A 21492-nucleotide genomic window follows, 5' to 3' on the forward strand; every position below is an offset into this window, starting at 1 on the left:
ACCATGTGCATGCTTGATGCATGTATGTGCATGCACCATGTCTGTGCTTGGTGAATGTATATGTCTACACCATGTATGTGCTTCGTCCATGTATGTGTATACATCATGTCTGTCCTTGGAGAATGTATATGTGTGCACCATGTCTGTGCTTGGAGAATGTGTATGTATACACCATGTGTGTGCTTGGTCCATGTATGTGTGTACACTATATCTGTGCTTGGTGCATTATACACCATGTGCACTCTTGGTGCATGTATGTGCATTCACCATGTGGATGCTCGGAGAGTGTACGTTTATACACCAAGTGTGTTCTTGGTGCCTGTGGAGGTCAGAAAGCTACACTGGATTCTCTGGAACTGGAGTGAACCACCTCTGGATGGCTGTGAACCACCATGTGGGTGCTGGGAGTCAAGCTCTGTAAGAACAACACATGCTCTAAACTGTTGAGCCATTTCTTCAGTCCCAGTGCTGAGAGTTTTAAGAAGATGTAATATTTGCCTTAATTTAAAATATTGCTATAATATTTAAACATATATTGCAGTAGCAACTTAATTGAAATTAATTACATAATTGTAATTTACATGGGCCTAGGTAGTGATATTTTTTTAACCTTGTTTTATAAATATTGCAAATATTGTAATGATGCTTTGGGAATTTTTATAATATTTGAATTGTCTTTAAATTTGATAGACCTTTATCATTATGTTTATATTTGAATAAAGTATAATTGCTTTTTCCTTTCATGATTTAGATGCAATCTGTGATTAAGTTGATTACCAAAATCTTCAAGGTTCATACGTTTTATAAAATTAGGAACAGTCATGTTTGCTGATTGAAAGCCACTAACGTGCTAATAGTGTTGTTTTGAGATATGTGTCTGTCTACTCTGTGGTGTCTTTTGTAAGAATAATTCCGTGTGCTGAATAAGGAATTTAACATCAGCTGTTGAAATGAAAGATTTTAAATAATAAGGAAGTATTAAGCTCTATCTTCAAGCCAGTCTTGTGAGGTCAGTTTCCTCACTTGCTCCTCCTTTTCCATGAGGACCTGGATGGACACCACACTGGCCTGACTGCAGCTAGACAGTACTATGAAAGGCTGTCTTAAGCAGCCTGCGGAGAGGAGCGTTCTCCTGTGTTCGCCAGGCACACTGCACTGTGAAACTTGTAACTAGAAGCAGCAGCAACTTTGTTTTGAATGGCTTTAAGAAACTATCAGACGGTGCTTCCTCCTTTGTACCTTGTGGCCCATCTTTTACATTTCTTTTGATAAAGTGTAGCCTGCTGCAGTAATTGATTCTCTTACTTTGTTCCGGGAAGTTGCTGAATTGGCTTTTGAGTTAGAGAAATTACCTGAAATTTACATTTAATATATTCTTTGTTTTCTTAACTACCTATAGGTGTCAACACTGTGAGTGGAGTTTCATTAGCTGACCTCAATACAAGCTTACCTGGATTTTTCTCAAAAAAAATTTCTCCTTATAGTTCTTCTTACTTCGTTAGTTGGTTCACACCAATTCACTCTTCCTCAGAAACAGTTACTTTCCTCAGTAAATTATCTTCCTCTCCTGTCTGAGGAGTGTGAAGGGCTTAACATAAGCAGGGCACTGTTGGAAGAGTTACCCAGAGGGAGGAAGCGCGTGGATCCCTGGAACTGCATTTTGTCTCAAGAATGGCTCCTTGTCCAGTAGGTGTGTGACTCCTGTCTCTTTGCAGGACCTGCAGTCAGCATTCCCAGGTTGCTCTTGGCACTGCAGTTGGGTGAGGCGTCTTGAGAGGCTGTAGTGCTCCAGTTGGAGCACATTACCTCTCTGGGAAGGGCTCTGGTGTTAGTTACGTTTCCAGGTTTCCAAGCTGAGGATCTGGCAGCACAAAGATTCACTGGTGTGGCCATCAGGTTGAGTGTTATTTTTAGGGCTTAGTGTCTGGAGGCATCTTTTCCTGCATTTTTATAAGCATTACCATGGAGATAAAAAGGTCTCTAATTTTTCCTGCATATTAAAACTTTACTGACTAAGCACATTAATATTTAAAAAAAAAGGCCAAGGATCTAAGATTTTTCTTAATCTTGTTAATGCATTTCTCCACTACTTCATAAGTAAAAATGTGAGACTGAAGGCAGTTTCTTCTTGTTTTTGTATAATCTTGTTCCATAAGGGATAAACATGGCAAAACAAACTTCTGTAGCCCTGTTATGTTAGGAACCCCATTGTACCCTTATTTTGCCAGTCATCAGATTTAAAATCTCTTTTTAATTAGCTTTTTTATTCCATGTGTGGCTTTGGTTTTCAAAACTTTAGATGGTATGTGCCATCCTGTCCTGTTTCTTTATCAGCCCACTGGTCGCACTCGCTGCTCTCCCACAGAGTTCTAGCATGGGAGAGCTTTAGTGACTGGAAGCTCATAGAAGAGTTTCTTGTCAAGAATGTGTAATTAGGAGTATGTTGCAAGGACACTTTAATCCACTTAAAGTCTTTTTCATTTTATTTGCATTTTAAACAGAATCTTGCTCTTTTAGCCTAGGCTGGCCCTGAGCTCAAGATCTTTCTATCTTAACCTTTATAGTACTAGGATTAAGATAACTGTTTCTTTAATACCAAAATACACACCCATATACACCCATACCTACAGTGTATTTGCTAGAGGAGGTTTGGTTTGTGATAGGGCCTTACTGAGTAGTAAGAACTTGCCAAGAGCCATCTTGGAAAAACTAAAAACTAGCGGGTGATCTTCCTGAGATGGTTCCGCCATGGACTAAAATCTATGACAGATTTGCTTCTTAGGCAAGGCCAAGGAGACTGTATCTGAGGAAAGATTCCTGCTATTATTATGCTTTTCCTGTTGCTATTAAGTATATAACAATCACTAGGTATTGCCCCACCCCTCTGAGCAGCAGACTTCTACAGACCTACGAAGATGTACTATCTTGTAGTAATGCTATAAAGGCAAATAGATGATGATTCTATAGAACTCCTGATTTAATTAAAATAAGTTTAGGAAGAAATTTTTAGATATGGTCTTAGTTGCTAAAGAGATGTGATAAACTTAGAATCAAGAATAGAATGTGCCCACTCTTCAGAATAGTAAGTGAAGGCTGCATAATAAGAAATATAATGAACTTTCATAATTACACTAAAAAGAGAAATAGACTTGGGACAATTTTGTGTTCAAGGAAGAGTATTTAGGTCCAGGGATAAAGTCACAGATGTGTACTATGATAAAGCAAGGCCATGTAAAAACTGTTGCTTTGAACTTATAATGAGTGTATTATAATGAAACACTGCTTTGAACTTAGTATCAACATCCTCTGTAACTCTCCTTCTGTGTAACATTTTATCTCTGAGGTAATTTTCTAAAAAAATTTTGTCTAAGAAGATATAAAAAGAACAGAGAAAAGAAAGTTGTTGGTTGAATGGTTTGGCTTGGGGAGCTTTGCCCCATCCTTCATCCATCCACCCATCCATCCAAACGTCATCCATCCATCCATCCATCCATCCAAGTGTGTATGTCTGTCTGTATTTGTGTGTAGGTGTGTGTGTGTAAGCATGCATGAATACTTCTGGAGCTGATTGTGACAGATGGTTTGGCCCGGCCAGAGTGTTTGGATGTATATGTGTCTGTGAATATTTGCCTGTATAAGGCTTAATTCTTTTCCTTTCCTTTCTCCCTGGTTCACAAAGAGTTAACCAGCTTAGCCAGAGAGGCTTCTGGCTGATTCACCAAGAAAGGAGCACTAGCAATAAATCCTTTCCCTTCATTCCCTGCTGCTAACCAGTATGTGTTAATTGCCAGATATTAGCATTAGTGCTTAATGAAGCACAGAACAGTAAGAGTTAAGTTCTTAGCACAGTAAGAGTTAAGTTTCTTTAGTGCCTATTTAAGCATAAAGAATTAAATAAAGTACAGAGAGTTATAATGTTTAATAAACCACAGAGTTAAAGAGAAAAGAAGCCAGAGTTTTTTTAGCCATAGAATAAGCAAGGAAGTTTTTAGAACCTTTAAGAAGTTCTCAGCAAAAGCATAGTTAGAGATCTAGAAGGCCAGAGACCATCAGTCTTTAAAGCAGTGTCTGATCTGGTGTCCCACTTCAAGCCCATTTCAGGCTAGGTAGGCTCCAGGGAAGAACTGATCTAGAAGTTACTTTGTAGCCATGACTGGCCTTGAACTTATGAGCCTCTTGCCCCTGGCTCCTGACCGTTTGGGTTGCAGGCATGCCTGGCTAATAGCAGGCTAACGTTTGCATGTATTGCCTGATTTTTGAGTCCTCCATCTTAGCACATTGTCATAGAATTATAAGGAGGGGGAATTATATGAAATCATTGACTCTCAAAACCTTAGGAATCGTATAACAACTCACTCTTAAGGTTTTAATGAGGAACAAATGGAGGTTTATTTATTCATTGGCTTATTCACTCAGTCAGACATTATTGGAGTATAGCTGTGCCCTCACGGTTCGAGATTAGTAGTATGCAGAAGGCAAAAATGGTAACCTGGGATAAGGGAGAGGTAAATTCATGAGACTGAGCGTGGGTTTTTATTGAACAGATTAAGCTTCATTGGGAAAAAAAATCACATTTTCAGCAGCAGAGATGTGAAGGAAATGAACGAGTGTGCCATGCTAGAGAGAGTGTACTAGAAGGACCAGCTAGCTAGTCTTAGGCCCAGATGTGCTCTTCAAGAAAGAGCGGGAAGGTTCTGTGTCTTCTAGATAAAATGGGTAGAGTTAAGAGCAGGAAGTGGGTTGAGGTCAGGCTAGATCATGTGAGGGCTTGTGCAAGGCAGTGAGGGCATTCGCTCTTACAAGAATGCCATGAGGAGAGTGGTGCAATGGAGGGCGTGAACAGAATAATATGACCCAACTTAAATGGGGTCATTCTGGCTTCTCTGTTGAGAGGTGCTGTGTAGTACTACCAGATGTGACAAACACAAATATATGACACCTTCTTAACTTATTTCTGGTTGCTGTGATAAACACCCTGGCAAAAGCAATGTCCAGGATCCCAACCAGGGATTGATGCTATCCAAGGGACTGATGCTATCCACATTAGGTGAGATTCCTCAGTTAATACAATCAGGATAATCCCTCAGCAGGCATGCTCAGAAGCCGATCTTCCTGCTTAGTGTAGACTCTACCAACTTTCCAGTTTAGCACTAACCATTACATAGACACATTTTAAATTTGAATTTTAGACAGGCAATAAATAAATTTGTTTACATGTGTTTTATACAATGTTTATTGACTACACATGTGACAAGATGTTCATCACTACCTTAAAAACTTATTTAAAGCTTGCCTTGTTGACACATACCTATGATCCCTGTACCGAGGAGGACAGGGCAAGAGGACTGAGAGTTCTAGGTTAGATGGTTCTACATAGTGAATTCTAGACCAACGTGGGCTACATACTAACATCCTGTCACAAACAGAAAACCAAACATACATTTAAAGAGAACCTCTACAAGGAGACTTGATATCCTTCAGTTAACATTACTGTGATCCTATTGGCTCCATGGCTTAGATGTTACAGCAGACCTTTTTCTCTCTTTTCCTGTACCATGTGCATTTCTGCCTTCCACACTCTGTTCATCCTACACCCTAGACTGAAGTTTTATATAAGTGTCCTCAACTGATTACTAGTATATCAGGATTCATGGGACTGAACAGGGGATCTCCATGAGTGCCTACTGTTTCATATCCTGTGTGAACAGTAGCAAAGGAAACATACAAAATCACCCACTTTGATTGTATTTTACACTCTCTTCGGAGAAATACAATAACTAAGAAAAGGTGTAGTGTTGACTATTCATACATTTACTAAGAAGAAAGAAAAACTGTGAAAGAGAATAGGGAAGATCAAGTGTATTATGGATATTATGATTTTAGGGTGGCCAGTGAAAGTCATGTTTAATGCATGAAGTAAGCTAGGGGAGTTGGGGTTGGGCTGGATGGTAGAGGAATGAGGTGCAGGATTTCAGGTCAGAGGGTAGAGCTGTGAAAGTCCTTAGGCAGAAGCGTACTGTAAGTTTTAAGAACTGCAGAGAGGGAGTCTATCTGAGAGTAGTCAATGATAAAATGGCATCTCTAGCTATATATCTGTATGTCTATATCTGCCTTTCCCCACTGAGCCATCTTGCCAGCCCATCAGTTTCTTCAGAAGACAAAGGTAACCTCTTAGGTTTGTTTCTACTCTAAAAATAAAGTTTCAAGTTAGAAATGATCCTTTTCTTGCTTTTGCTTTTTCAGCTTTCTTACAAGCAGTGACTTTGTTAATACTCTGGTTTCCTCCACCAGGCATCTTTGGTTGTGCTTCACCCTGTCGGGCAAACCTTGTCCTTCATAATGCCCTTGCTCCTTTCTCGATTGAACTTGGAGATTTAGATATCCCTTTGATAAGCAAAAGGAAACGGTTCTCTGTACTTTATTCAACCATTAGTTCTTCTGTCAGATTCTTACTTAATCCCAGCTAACAGAATCAGAAAACATGCTTTTTTCTAGTGACAGACTGAAATTCTTTTGAATGACAGCTCGATTCAAAGATAGGCAGAAAGACAAGAAAGAAGAGGCTTGGATCAATTCCAAATTGAATAATACCAATTACCAGTCTAAGATTACTTTGATTATATTATGTAAGGAATCATGGGAATCTTAGCTGGGTATGTCTGTGGAAAGGACAAGCATAAGGGAAGTCTGAAAGGAATATTTATTTAGGAATAATTGGGTGGGTGTGCTCTCAGATGTTGTTTTGATGGGTTACATTAGTAGACAAGAGGGATGAAAGGAACATGTCAGAACCTTTATAGTCTTCAGGATAAATTCTGCTGGAAGAACAAAGCAGTATCAGGACTGTTGTTGCTGCCTTTGAAATTCAACACAAAAAAATAGGACGTGTAAGCTCTCAAATTGCAGCTTTCATGCAGTAGTAATGAAACAGTATAATCACTCTGAATAATTTTGCTACTGTTTCCAGCTTTCACAGGTTGATACATATTATATTATAAAGGAACAATCCAAAAATCTAAATGGTATCTTGGGGTTTGGTCTATCTTGTGGTACCTGCTAGGTATTGAGACTTGCAGGAGAGTCAGAAAGAGTACATTGTTAGTGACAGTATATGTAGCTGAGTTTATGATGTTAAAGATGACAATTATATTTTTCAGTAGTAAGCTTGAAATTGCTTTTGCTAATAGTGATTTTATTTGCTGTGCATTTATAAGGTATCTATTGTGATTCTCTCTTTCTTTTGAGTCTTGCTAAAATTAAAAATAAAGAAAATCCTAATTGAAGCTTTCTTGACTAAGTATAATTATTTTGGAAAGAAAGAGGTGGAAAAATATTTGAGACTTAGCTGAACATGCTGTATACAATTTACTTGTAACCTACCTTCCTCATCTATTTTGCTATAGTCTAGAATCATCTTGGGATTTAAATTTTAAATTTAAATTCAAGACTAGAAATTTGAAATAGAAGCCTATGTAACAATTGTCATAGTTAGCTTCAGCTGTCAGCTTTACACACCTGGGAAACAGTGACCTTCAGTTGAGTAGCTGCTGTAGCCTGTGGGCATGCCAGCTTTGGGTAGGTGGACCCGGGTAGGTCACTGAGCAAGCTGTGGAAGTAAACTAGAAGGCAGTGTGCCTTCACAGTCTCTGCTGTAGTTTCTGCTCCTGGTTCTTGCATGAGTTCCTGCCATGACTTCTTTCAGTGATGAACTGTAGTCTTCAAGTCTTTACCCTTCATCAAGAAAACATCTCTTTTCAAAAGATGGAGACCAGTACATAAAACCACAACTAATCAAAATGCAGAGTTGGAAATCCCAGTCTCAGTGACTACATCTACACAACGTCCCATAGCTTAGGCTCAGGGAACATTGTGAAAGAGGAAGTACAAGACTGTAAGAGCCAGAGGATCAGAGAGCTTAATGTGAGTCTGTGTCTCCTAGTAACGTCAGAAGCTATACTCATTAACTCTCACCAACATGACTGCCCCGCTGTGAGCTGAACAAGGGCAACACACATGAACTTGCCATACTGGACAGGAAAAGCCCATAAAGAAAAGCCCTACATGGAGAACCAGGCAGCCAAGGAAAGCTGGGTGCGGGAGAGGTGCTCTTCTCCAGGGAGGAGCACAGGAATTGGTTGTCCAGTGCCATATGGTCAGCCCTGAAAACATGCATACAAGTAACGTAATACAGACTCAACAGGTTATATTTTGGAAATATATGTGTATATGCAAATACATGGATGCATGCAGTAGCAGTTAGTGAGAAAAGAGGCCATGGATTTGAAAGAGAAAGGAGGGCTGTGTGGGGGCATTTGTAGGGAGCAAAGGGAAGAGAGAAATTATGTAATATATTAAAATCTCAAAAAAAAGAAGAAAAATAAGAGCTGCTTACTCTTGACCCTACTAAGAGTATGTTGGGACTTGGTTGATTAATTTGGTTATGAAAACTTTATTCTCTAGATTGGATGTTGGAAACCTATAATCTGTGAGTCAAACCTTTGACACGTACATACATGCGTGCATGTGTTTGTGCATATGTGTGCATGCATTTGTGTGTGCGTGTGTAAAGTTGTACTGGAACACAGCTCTGCTGAGTCTTCCATGTTGTCCAGGCAGTGGTTGATGCCCCGGTAGTAATACCGAGTAGCTGCGCTTGAGATCATATGATCCACAAGGAATAAAATATTTATGTGCTAACTTTTTGAGAAAAGATATTCCAATCTCAAGAAATAAGATAAATAAATAAAAATTAATCAATATCATTCTTTTAAAAATTTTAAAAATACATTTTGAATTGAAATAGAATTGCATTACTTTCTGTCCTCTTTTCTCCCTCCGGCCCTTCTCAGCTTCTGTCTCTCAAAACCCTCCCATGTCTCTTTTCCCAAATGGATAATATTGTTCTGTGATTATTATTGATGCACACACACACACATGTGTGTGTATGTATATGTACAAATATGCATAAATGCAACTTGCTGAAAAATGTGTTCACTGTTTAAGCTTTTTGTAATTAAAATTGTGCTAAAATTCTTGTGGAGATTGATGTGGTTGGGCTTGTTGTTTTTAATTCTGCTTTATCATAAGAAAGAAAACATAAAACAACTAAAGAGCAAACACAGTCACTGCAAGTGTCAGTCCCTCTCCTTTCTTACCATAGTGTGGACAGTACCAGAGTGGTATTATGACAGACAGCAAGTGAGGGGTGTAAGTTCTAAACCTTGTAATTATGGTGTCCCTTTTATTTTCGTGTGTGTGGCAGCCATATATGTTAGCCATTATAGTCATGTACGTAGAGTCTATTCTTACCACAGCAAATGTGAAGGCAAGTCTCAATTTGCTTATTGGACTGTGGTTCATGAGGAAGGTCTGGTTTTCTTCTAGAAGACAGAGTAGAAGATGCATTCCCACATTTTGAAGAAAACTTGAAAACCTCTTGATGAAGAAATTGGTGTGCAGTTAGGGACATGACACATGGTTATTATCAAATCTACATTCTGGCAGTTAGACAAAAGCCAGCATTCCCTTTTCCCCTCTACTGAAGCAGCTATTTCTCTTACCACTGGCAGAAGGGATAAATGGCTCTCTGTGGTTCTTAGTAACATAGCTAAGTTCCCTCAGCATCACAAGTGCCTGTTGTACATGTCCCCGACCTTGCTGGCATCCTGGCTCTTTTCATACAGTCCCTCTCTCTAGACATTTCTGCTCATGGGCTCCCCGCCCCCACCGCCCTTACAACCCTGCAGTTTGGCTTTGCTCCCTTGCCCTTCTCTTGGTCATATCTTTCTCCTCTTCTCCTGCTCTCCCTACCCCCTCTCCTTTCCGTTCATGGGCAAGCTCACTCTGCTGGCCATGCTCAGTCTACTCCTTTCTCTGTCTGCCCTGGACTTTTCCAGAAGCCTAAGGTGCGCCTCTCCTCATATCAACAATGAGAACCTTTCGCTCCTCCGTACCTTAGAGGAACCATGCCCTCAGTTTATAGTTATGGTTTGTTTTGCTAGGACATTAATTTAAAAGGCAGAGTTATTTTACTTTAGATCATTTTGATTGAAACTTAGCACCTCACTCACTCAAGTTACTGTAAAGCTACCATAAATATAGATAAGAAAAGGAAAAATAACCTTACATTTTAAAATTGAGGTTTATTATTTTATACTAGTCTTTTTAGCCCTTGAAGTTGTCACAGAAACAATCCTACAGTGAAATAGTATCAGAGGAAGCTTAGCTTTTTTTGTCAACAGTCCTGCTTGAAATATTTTTATTCACAGTAAATTAAAGTGTAAGTTTTCCTGTTTGTTAAATGTACAGATTTCCTCAGGAATATTCCCCTTTTTATAGCTGCTACCTCAATTCATTAAAACTAATCTTTATATGTAACCATCCTATTAAAAGCAAAATATCCTTTTTGCTTTCTTATTTATTTTAAATTAGTCTGGGATTTCAGACAGACATCAGTCTCCTCTCCTCACACCCACAAGACGAAATCACATAGAATAATAAGTACTTTTCTTAGAATTGCAGATTGAATCAGTATAAGATTAGTAACTTAAATGTTAAATTTACCTTGTTATGCATACTTACAGAAACAGATGATAAGGGTTGAAAAGTAATTGTGTGTCTGGAGACAGGTATCATGAAAGACTTAGGGTTGTTTCAGTTTCTTAAATCTCTGCTTATTGAGAGATTATGAGTGTTATCTTGCTAGGATTAGGGGATAGTGGGCAGAGAGATGTAAGGCATAGTGAGGTATTGGCTGATGTCCTAAGGTACATGCAGATGTCGTGAGGTACAGGCAGATGTCATGAGGTACAGGCAGATGTAGTGAGGTACAGGCAGATGTACTGAGGTACAGGCAGATGTAGTGAGGTACAGGCAGATGTAGTGAGGTACAGGCAGATGTCGTGAGGTACAGGCAGATGTACTGAGGTACAGGCAGATGTAGTGAGTTCCAGGCAGATGTCGTGAGGTACAGGCAGATGTACTGAGGTACAGGCAGATGTACTGAAGTACAGGCAGATGTCGTGAGGTACAGGCAGATGTACTGAGGTACAGGCAGATGTCGTGAGGTACAGGCAGATGTAGTGAGGTACAGGCAGTATTGCCTACTCATAGATGAGAAAACCCAACAGAGATAGATTTGGAGATAGAAGGAAAGTATTTATGAGCAGCAAATTTTGTTTTTCATTCCTTGACTAAGTTGCTGATTAGCTAGTACCTGGCAGAGACCCATAAGGATCCGCCCTTCTCAGCTGGACAGCCATCACAGAACACTGGTTAGCTGTTTTTGGTTCCTCCAAAAAGCCTGCTGTGGTTTGTATGCAAGGGTGGCCTCTGTCACATGTGCGGGAAGCTTTGTTGCTTCCCCTTCCGTCTCCCTCTTGCCAGATGCACAACAGAATTCCTAGCTTTCTAGAGAAGAGTCTTGTTTCCATTTTTTTTTCATTTTGTAACTTAGGGCCTTCCAGAAGTCCGTGTTCCATCGTCTTGGGCTTCTGTTGGGCATTTATTAATCATTCCAATCTTGTTTGCATCTTACTTGTTAGTTCTCAGAAATTATGCTTAGATCAAAATGTCTCAGTCTTCTTGAGACTATACAGGAGACCCGAATGAGTCAGTTATCTAAATCTGATTTTAAAACTATCCCTGGCAATTTATACTTCCTATTGCTTAGGTAATGATTTTGCAGTATTTTACATTTTCTTTTTAACAGGCTTATTACTGTGTAATCTTTTTTGTCTGGGGAACCTGATGAATAATCTTCTGATGAATTTGGCTTTCTTGCAGTCCAAGGCGGTTGGCCTGTTAGATGTGGATGTGTATGGTCCTTCCATCCCAAAGATGATGAACCTGAGAGGAAGTCCAGAATTATCACCAAGTAAGTACAGAAGATATGAGGAGGGCCTACTGTCCACGTTCCAGGCACCGTGTGTGCTTGCTGTGTCGTGTAGAGTCGCATCCAGGCACCGTGTGTGCTTGCTGTGTCATGTAGAGTCGCATCCAGGCACCGTATGTGCTTGCTGTGTCATGTAGAGTTGCAGTTCAGAAACCATGCCATTGTCCAACTGTGTGGAATCCATTGGATCTTGTGCCGTGGCCCCATACTCACAGTAAGGTCACAGTTGCTGTGAAGAATAATGTAAAGATAAAATATTAAGTATCCATTGTTTACTCTAAGTATATACACGTATGAGAATATTTCAGTAGAAACATTTATATTAAATGAAAAATTTTATTTTGCAATCATATTTTTTTCAGACCTTCCTTAGAGCATTTACGAACTCCCCAAAACAATGGTTCGTTGCCCCATAGTTCTACTGCCATTGGTATATGAAGAAGTAGCTTTTGAATAAATCTGTAGTATTTTCACTGTTCTTGTTATTACATATTTTTAAGGCTACCAAATATAAAGTCTTACGTATAGGAAATACAATCATAAAAATGGTAAAAACTGGTTATTAAAAATGGTTTTATGTGGAAATGTTCTAAATAAAACTGATTTCTGTGCTTGCTTCGGCAGCACATATACTAAAATTGGAACGATACAGAGAAGATTAGCATGGCCCCTGAGCAAGGATGACACGCAAATTCGTGAAGTGTTCCATATTTTTTAGTTCCTCAACCTAGAACTGACCTTAATACTTGTATGTAATTTAAATGGTATAAAAGCAAAAAAGGAGGAGGAGGTGAAGGAAAACGGGTTAATGAGAGGGGGGAATGGGGAAAGGGGATAACATCTAAAATGTAAATAAAATATTGAATTAAAAAATTGATTTCTAGCTGTGATAACATAAAATTGAATAATTTTATAGGCCTATTTTCCATGGGTCTAGAAAAATACATGTACTGATCTATCTATTAGATTATTTAGCTTATAGTATTATCTTTTGTTGTAATTAAAAATTGGTTAAACATTGTTTGCTCATTAGGGTGGTTATGTATGTGATTTCTGACACATACAAAAGTCTGGGTTATTCCTTAGGAGTGGGTGACCCGAGGGGTCTTATATTGCAAGCAACCCCATACGGAGCTGATTCCTATCTCATGAAAATACAGGGAAAAGGCTTCTGCTTTTGTTGCAGCACAGTTTGCAAACATGTGCCATGAAGAACAGTGTGAGAGTTTGTAGTGGGAGATATTTAAATCTCCAACCCAAATATGACCGGTCAATGAAAACACAACTTAGTAATTATGAATATAGTCTGTAAGCTTAGATTGGGCAGATACCCCTACACTACTCTGTTCCCCAGCTATGAGACCCTTAGAACTTGAGGATTTTCCAGACCCTGTGTCTGTCCTTCTACCTCCTGCTTCCCGGTCGTCCTCTCCTTCGTCTTCCTCCTCCATTGTCTTCCTCTAGTCCTCCCCTCTGCTCTCTTCCACCAACCTTCATTTCTCCACCTACCCTTCCTCTGCCCAGTCACTGGCTCCAGCCTTTATTTTACAAATTAAGATGGGCAGAAGGTTCACTAGAATTCACCTGTGTAATGACTCACACCTGCTCTGCAGCCCTTCACAGGAAAGGGGAATTAGTATCAAAATACAAGGCCGGGGCTATCCACAACAAGTGTTAACCAAGAAGTGTGGCAATGACTTCAGGCACTCTGAATGTCTATGTCTTTAAGGACAGCATGAAAACTGACCCCCACGACCCAGGTGTGAGCAGAGCTCACTCCTTTCTCAGGCAGTCTGTTGAGGCTCTGCCAGTGGGAACGCTTGAGGAGAACTTCAGTGTACTAGAAACCTTGGGAAGCTTGAAAACAAAACAACCCCACACTTGTTTTGTACCGACAGGGTGATCATGGTTCCCTAGGAAACAAACAGGATGACTTAGGTGTTCATTCCCAAGTGCTAATTCTTAAAGTCGCAACTGTATGTTAATTTTTGAGTCTTAGAAAAGGTTGCTACCATCATACTAACAGGTCTCATTTTGACATTTCTGCACTTTGTCATGTTAATTTGCCTTGTTATTCTGTTACTGTGATTGCAACACACATAAAATTATCTAAATAACAATACAAGCTATGAGACATATGTTTCAGTGGTTTAGGCTTGGGAGAGATTCTATAGAATTGGCCTTCCTCTTCCTGGACTAAGCTGGGAACTCTGGAGGCCAGACAGCTTAAGTAATGCCTGTTTTCTTCATTATTTAAACTGATGCAATAGTGTTGTTTTCATCAATTTGCTCATTAAAAATCCCGTAGTAAAGTGGGTAGACTATGCAATATTCCCTTTCTCATATTTTTTTTTCTAATTGAGAGAATTCTACAATTTGTGAAATTAGGACATTATAGACTTGATTACCAAGAGAAATTTTATATTTGATCAAGAAAAGTGAATTTATTAATTGATGTAAAAACCCAAAGTTTATAATAGTTTTTGGTTTTTAATTTTTTTTTATTTTAATTGAAAGTAGATTCTTTTCTCATATAATACATATTGACCACAGTTTTTCCTACCTCCACTTCTCCCAACTCTCCCTCACCTTCCCTCTCTTCCAGATCCACTCCCTCTCCCGTTTCCTCTTCAGAAAAGAGCAGGCCTCCAAGAGAGAATAGCAAAACAGAACAAAACAAGATCCAGCGAGACAAGGCGAGATAAGGCAACCCAATAGGAGGAAAAGAGGCCCAAGAGCAGGCAAAAGAGTGAGAGATAGACCTGCACCTACTGTTAGACATCTCCCACAGAAACCAAACCAAACCAAACCAAGTTAACAGCCATAATATGCTCAGAGGACCTGGTGCAGACTCTGGCAGGCTTTGTGTTTGCCGCTTCAGTCTCCACGTGCCCATGTGTGCCCTGCTTAGTTGATTTGGTGTGCCATGTTCTCCTGGTGTTTTCCATCTCCTTCCTCTCTTCTGAGGGCTTCTCTGACTCCAAGGGGAAGGACCTTCTGTTTGAACACTCTCTCCACATGTCTGGCAACTGCTCCCATTTGCTGCCAGAGGAAATCTTTCTGATGATTACTGGACAAGGCACTGCACTATGAGTATAGCAGAATATCAGTAGGAATCGCTTTGTCTGTCTGTCCGTCCGTCCGTCTGTCCATACGTCCGCCCTGGTTGTTTTGTGTCAGGAGTCTTAGTTTTAGCAGTTTCGTTGACTGTTGTTCTCCTATTTTATTTTCAGTGCCTGCAGTTCTCTCTTCCATCTCTTGTATTCTGTTGGGAAAGCTTGCCTCTGCAGCTCCTGTTCTCATCCCTAAGATTTCTATCCCCAGACTTCCCCCAGTTTGTGTTTTCTTTATTGCTTCTATTTTCATTTCAAGTCTTGAACAGTTTCATTTGTTTCCTCAACTGTTTGCTTCTCTTGGCTTTCTTTAAGAGATATATTTATTTTCTCCATTTGTTTGTTTGTGTTCTCCTGGCTTTCTTTGAGGGATTTATTCATTTCCTCCTATTGTTTGTTTGTGTTTTTCTGGATTTCTTTGAGGGATTTATCCCTGAAATATCTCAGAGGTGAGGTAGTGTGATGTCTACTTAGCTTGTAGAAAGCATATTGAACAAGAACATCAATGGGTTGACATTGTTTTGACAGCCAGTCAAAACGGCTAGTTGCTGAAGCTTGCATTTGTGTCTGAATATAAAGCCTTGTTTTTAAAAAGAACAAATGCCAGTTGTTTTTCATTTCAACTTCTGAAGTAGCGCAGCACTCGAATTCCATAGTGTAGTCCAGCCAAAGCAGAATCTTCAGCATAATTGAGTAGTTGAAGTGGCAAATAAATATTAAATGGTAGTTGCACTCGAGTATGTTGACGTGGTTCACGAATGTGTGTGTGTGTATGTGTGTACATGTATGTACATATGTATGTATGTGCATGTGGAGGACAAGTACTGGCTGTCTCCCTTGATCACTTTCCAGCTTATTTTTTGAGGCAGGATTTTTCGCTAAATCTGGGTTTCACCATTTCAGCTACACAGGCTAGGCGGCAAGCCACCAGGATCCTGCCTCTCTGCATTGTGGGTACAGATAGCATGCCGTCACAGCTGGAGTTTGCGTGGATGCCAAGCATCTGAGCTCAGGTCCTTCTATAGGAAGCACTTTACCCACTGGTGCACCATCCCTGCCTTCTGTGTAATAGTCTTTTTGTGATAAGCTTTGTAAAGTGTCATTTGTCGCTAGAAATGATTGTGCTCTTTCATGTTTTGTGATACTAATTCATTACCAGAATATCTGTGGATTTATTGAGTTTAGTTTAATCGAGGAGTGTCTTTTAATGTACTGAGCTAATGAAGTAAGAAAATTTTAAGAGCTGCAGCAAGAGGTTACTAAGATGTAAATGTCAGATGATTTTATTGAGGATGTACAGTGCATATTAATGACGAAATAGAGAGATCCACACTAATCTTTTCTATTGTTGTGAGATAGTAATTTTGCACCAGATATAGCTTTCTTCTGCTTTGTCTAGGAACAGATGTGTATGTGGCTTATGGGAATTTGGAAAATCATCATGAGAAAATAACTTTCTATAATAGCACTTACGATTATGAGGAAGGGACAAAGAGGTCCCCCCCCCTTTAGGTAATTTAATTGTCTAAAGGATGAGAATCAATTCTAGTTATTTCAGCGGAGGAAGAGATTTTAGGGTAATCTTAGTTGGTAAAGCTGTTGATATGTCTGTCTAAGTGTGACTCCAGTGGAGAACCCAGAACTTCTGACTTAGTTTGTGTTGGTCATTGTCCTTTGGACCCTGGCCTTCACCCTGATGACAGATATTCTGGGGTACATTCCAGAATTCTTTTAATTTCATCTTGCCTGCTCATCAAGGCCCTGCACTTCTTTTCTTTTGTGCTTGGACTCTTGGTGAGGTGACACTCAACACAAGTAGGGAAAAGAATCTTAAAAACATTTGGGTCGTGCTTCAAACACTTTCTCCCTGAAATAACTCAGAGGTGAGGTATGTATGTGGTCTTAGAAGAATTTCCTCACTGTAGTTTATCAAGTCTACCACCTACGTTTCTACTGTGTGTGTGTGTGTGTGTGTGTGTGTGTGTGTGTGTGAGAGAGAGAGAGAGAGAGAGAGAGAGAGAGAGAGAGAGAGAGAGAGTTTATTGGAGACACTTGACCTAACTGTGTGGTATGGAAGATGTTTTCCTTTGACATTCTGAAGCTAGTAACTAGTCAGTTACTTTTCAGGTTTTATTGCTCTGCCGCATGCTGTCTTATTTGGGTCTCACCGCTGGCATAGTCAGTGGGAAAGTACTTGTTTAAAATAGTGGTTCTCAACCTGTGGATCAGGAGCTCTTGGGTCACACATCGGGCATCCTGCATACCATATATTTACATTATGACTCATAGCAGTGCAAAAGTCCAGTTATGGAGTAGTGTTGAGATAATCGTATGATTGGGAGTCACCACAGCCTGAGGAACTGTGTTAAAGTGCTGCAGCATTAGGAAGGTTGGGAACCACTGTGGTAAACTGTCGTGTTTTAGTAGCTAGTGTTTGTTTTATTCTTTCTTTCATGGGTTGGCAGCAAATAGTGCTGCTCAGGTGTATCTGTGTATATGGGAAACAGGCCATATCTCCTTGTGTTTGTGATTAGCACCAGCCACCGGAGAAACCTGGTAGCTGCCACTTGATGACCTTGCTCATGGCATTCAAGGCCTAGCTTTAAAATGGATAAATTACCATAAGTATGATCTATTTGTCATCTGGCCTATCCGTTAAGATTATGTATGCTTTATTTCTCACTTTGACTATCTAGTCTCAGCTTAAATGAAAAGAGTTTTTTCTTTTAATGATCATTGATCTTTATAAATGCTTCTTGAAATCTTAAAATGACAAGTTTTAGCTGTCTTTTTCTTTTGGTGAGAAAAATTAGAACTTAAATATTACTAGGTAGAAGAAAGATAAACATGTTAGCTTATTAATAGTCCTTTGTTTACATTACTTATGATACCTCTGCTTTTAAAATTATGCCCCATTGTGACTAATCCGTAGTTACCTTAATAGTTCACTGGACACCTTGAAAAATGTATAGTTTCATTTAAGGAAAGTAGCCTGGTTAAGTAGGATGTAAATTGAGTTCTGAAGATAGACGATACAGTGAGTATTCATCCATATATCAGGAGACCTAGAGGAAAAGACACAAGGGCATAAAACATGGGAAGTTTTGACGGTCTGGGATTTGTAAGTTTAATCCTTTAGCAAAAGATAGGAGGAGAGAAATTATGTATTCACACAGAAAGGTGGGAGAGAGAGGGAGGGAGAAGGAAAAAGAGGCAGGGAGGGAGGAGATGAGGGACAGAAAGGGGAAGAGAGAGGGAGGGAGTACTGGATTGGAATGGAGCACTTTTATTCAGATTGGATAGCTTTGCTATGCTGATATTACCAGGCATAGTAATGATGTACTGGGCATAGCAGTACACGGTTTCTTCAATAGTATCTGTGAGAGGGACTTAATAATTTTTTTCTTTAAAGGGTATTTGTTACGATGTGGGGGGGGGAGAGGAAAAAAAAATTGACATTTGACTGAGAGACTTAATTTAGCTACTAACCTCCTCTAATTTCACTGTGGAAAGTTCACTAGCCTACTAGTTGTTACAAATCATCCAAGCCCTTTTATTCTCATGGCAAGTGTCAGGATTCAAACCCTTCCCATTGTTACAATGTTACCATGTGCCGTTACCATAGTTGCTGATACTGCCTCCACCTACTTGGAAAGCCTCCTGCTTCAGCCTTGCACCGTCTGCTTCCTCATTCCATAGCCTCTGTCCTGTGTCTGGACGGTGGATCTTTATTCTCTCTTTAGAGAAGGCCTGCCACCTCCACTGCTTTCCTCTCCCAGTCTTTTTTCCCACCAGCTTTTTGTTCTAATTTTTTTCTTACATTGTTTCAAGGAGCTAGCTTTTTTCCTAGGCTTGTTCCTCTCATACTTCATATACAACATATATGTAGTAAGTCTTAGTTGAATATATGTATTTCACAGTTACCTTTGCTATATTTTATGTATGCTAGCTGAATAATTAGTTCTCTGTTATGCATATTTTAGATAAAGTTGCAGTTTTTTCCTTCTTGAATAATAAAGATAATTTAAAGACTTTATCTTAGCATTTAATCTTTGTGATATATTTGATTGAGTGTTTTAGACTGCTTTTCTGCCTCATTGTTCTTTAAAACAAAACAAAATGAAGCAGCAGCAACAACAACAAAACTTAAAAAAAAAAAACCCAACCAACCCTATATGATAAGTAGTTTCCCTTTGAGCATTATGGTCTATGAGATGGGATGTTTTCTAATTTTAATAAAATATCTTCATTTGCTAGGTCATATCGGTCTTATGTAGGATCTTAGCTTTGAGCTCACCTGGGCATCTGCGTCGTGGTAAATGATGTATGCCCACATGATGGACTTCTGCAGAATAAAACCCTCTTTGCCTTTACACACTATTTACATCTGGGGTATGACTCTTCGACGAATCACAGACCCTTACATTGTCACATTATGATCATATTCATAGCCCTGTATGAATTGCTTTTCTCATTGTTGCAGCTTAACAGAGTCACAGTTTAGAGGAATGTAGTCCTCACAGTCAGGAAGACAAGATGGAAGAAAAGGCCTTTTCCTCCCCCCCTTTTTTCAGTGCAGGACCTCATGCTATAGGATAGTGTGACTATATTTAGACTGGGTCTTTTCTCCTCAATTAAACCCTCACAGACATACCCAAAGGTGTGCCATATTAATCTCATAGGTCTGTTTGTCTTTCTTTTGTTTTTTCACTATATAAAATTTGAGACGGGCTATGTCCTAGTCAGGGTTTCATTTCTGTTAAGAGGCACCATGAGTAAAGGGAAACATTTGATTGGTGCTGGCTTGCAGCTTCAGATGCTCAGCCATTATTGTCATGACAGGACACATGGCAGCCATGGTGCTGGAAGAGCAGAGTTCTACACCTTCTTCTGTCTTCTGAAGGCAGCCAGTAGGAGGCTCTTCCCCACACTGGTCAGAGCTTAAGCATAGGCACCTCAAAGTCCACCTCCTCAGTGACGTACATCCTTCAACAAGGCCATACCTACCCAACATTGCCACAACCCCAATAGTGTCACTTCTCAGGGACCCAGCATATTTAAACCACCTCAGAGTGCTATCATGTCCAACGATGCCACTGGTGTATTTTGTTGTGGTGGTTTTGAGACAGATTCTCACCCTGTAGTTTTTGTGTGGCCTAGAAGTTGCTATGTAGACCAGGCTGCGTTCAGACTGATCGGGATCAGCCTGACTCTGCCTCCAGTCCTTGGTAAAGAAGTTCACTTGTTTCTTGTCTAAGGCACCATGGTAGCAAAAATTGTTATAGGCTCTGAGCAGCTGTGCAGAGCGGGTATACAATAGCTGTCGCTTCAAGCCTGTTCATTGTGCCTGTCTCTTCTTGTCAGTAACAGCACAGGGCCTGGGACCCGAGAAGATGTGTCGTTCTTCCCAAATGCTGGTGCTCTAGACGACTTTGGATGATCCCCAAATGTATTAAATCAGTACATTACAAAGTTTTATTTCAAGCAATGTTAAACCTCAAGGGAATATTTGTATGATTTTTAGAAATTGCTTAAAAGCTGTCTTTAAGAAGTTACACAGAATAAAATGGCTGTTTTTTTACTGTTTCTTTTTTTTCTTTCAATTTGGTAACTTAATTTTTTAAATGTAAGTTTGTTAATATTAAAGTCTAAAGCTGAATATTTAACTTCTTTAAAAATGGGACAGCCTGGTGTTTTTGTTTTTGTTTTTTTTTTTGAGGGAGGGAGAGAGAGAGGGAAAAAAGAAGAGAGAGAGAGACGGGGGGGGGGGGGAGAGAGAGAGAGAGAGAGAGAGAGAGAGAGAGAGAGAGAGAAGAATATGGATACATGTATCTGTGTGTGCAGAATGCCAAAGCAAGAACAGAACACTGAATGTTTTTCTCTGTCATTTTCTGCATTACTGATTTGAGACAAGGTGTCTCATTGAAACTGTTTCAGCTGGGCTGGTGAAAGTGAGTTCTTAGGATCTGCTTACCCCCTCCCCCAAATATTGGGGTTACCAGTACTGCCATAATCTAGATTTTATGTATTAGGAATTTCAGATGTTATCCTCTTTCCCCATTTCCCTCCCAACCCAGAAAACCCCTATCCCATCCCCCTCCTCCTGCTTCTATGAGATGTGCTCCCACCCACCCACCTACTCCCACCTTCCTGCCCCTGAATTCCCTCACACTGGGGTGTCCAGCCTTTATGGGACCAAGGACCTCCTCTCCCACCTATGCCCGACAAGGCCATCCTCCCCTACATATATAGCTGGAGCCATGGGTCCCTCCCTATGTGCTCCCATAAGTTTTGACTGATGGCCATTTGATATTTTTATAATTTAGCTTCTCATTTCAAACAAATAACTGTACACTTTGGTAGTAGATGTTGTGCATTTAACCTATAAGCCTCAAGTAGCAAGAATATTTTGTCAGAATTTGGCAAGAATAGTAACTAAAACTTAAGCTATTGTAGTTTTAATAATCAGAAGGCTCTGAGTCCAGA

At 39.8% G+C, this 21492-nt stretch overlaps 1 protein-coding gene and 1 non-coding gene across 2 annotated transcripts in view; both read left to right on the forward strand.

Annotated features, from left to right (window-relative positions):
- Nubpl (nucleotide binding protein like) overlaps positions 1-21492 on the forward strand; it is a 176792-nt gene that overhangs the window by 26641 nt on the left and 128659 nt on the right. The window contains exon 4 of the mRNA XM_028757466.1: positions 11785-11875. Within this exon, the coding sequence (XP_028613299.1) occupies positions 11785-11875 (91 nt within the window). The remainder of the gene's footprint in view (positions 1-11784; positions 11876-21492) is intronic.
- Positions 12502-12608, forward strand: LOC114612528. The gene has a single exon (XR_003710035.1). It is a non-coding gene; the product is annotated as a U6 spliceosomal RNA (small nuclear RNA).

The sequence above is a fragment of the Grammomys surdaster genome, unplaced genomic scaffold, assembly GCF_004785775.1.
Source record: "Grammomys surdaster isolate TR1022 unplaced genomic scaffold, NIH_TR_1.0 126163, whole genome shotgun sequence".
In the NCBI taxonomy this organism is placed as follows: Eukaryota; Metazoa; Chordata; class Mammalia; order Rodentia; family Muridae; genus Grammomys; species Grammomys surdaster.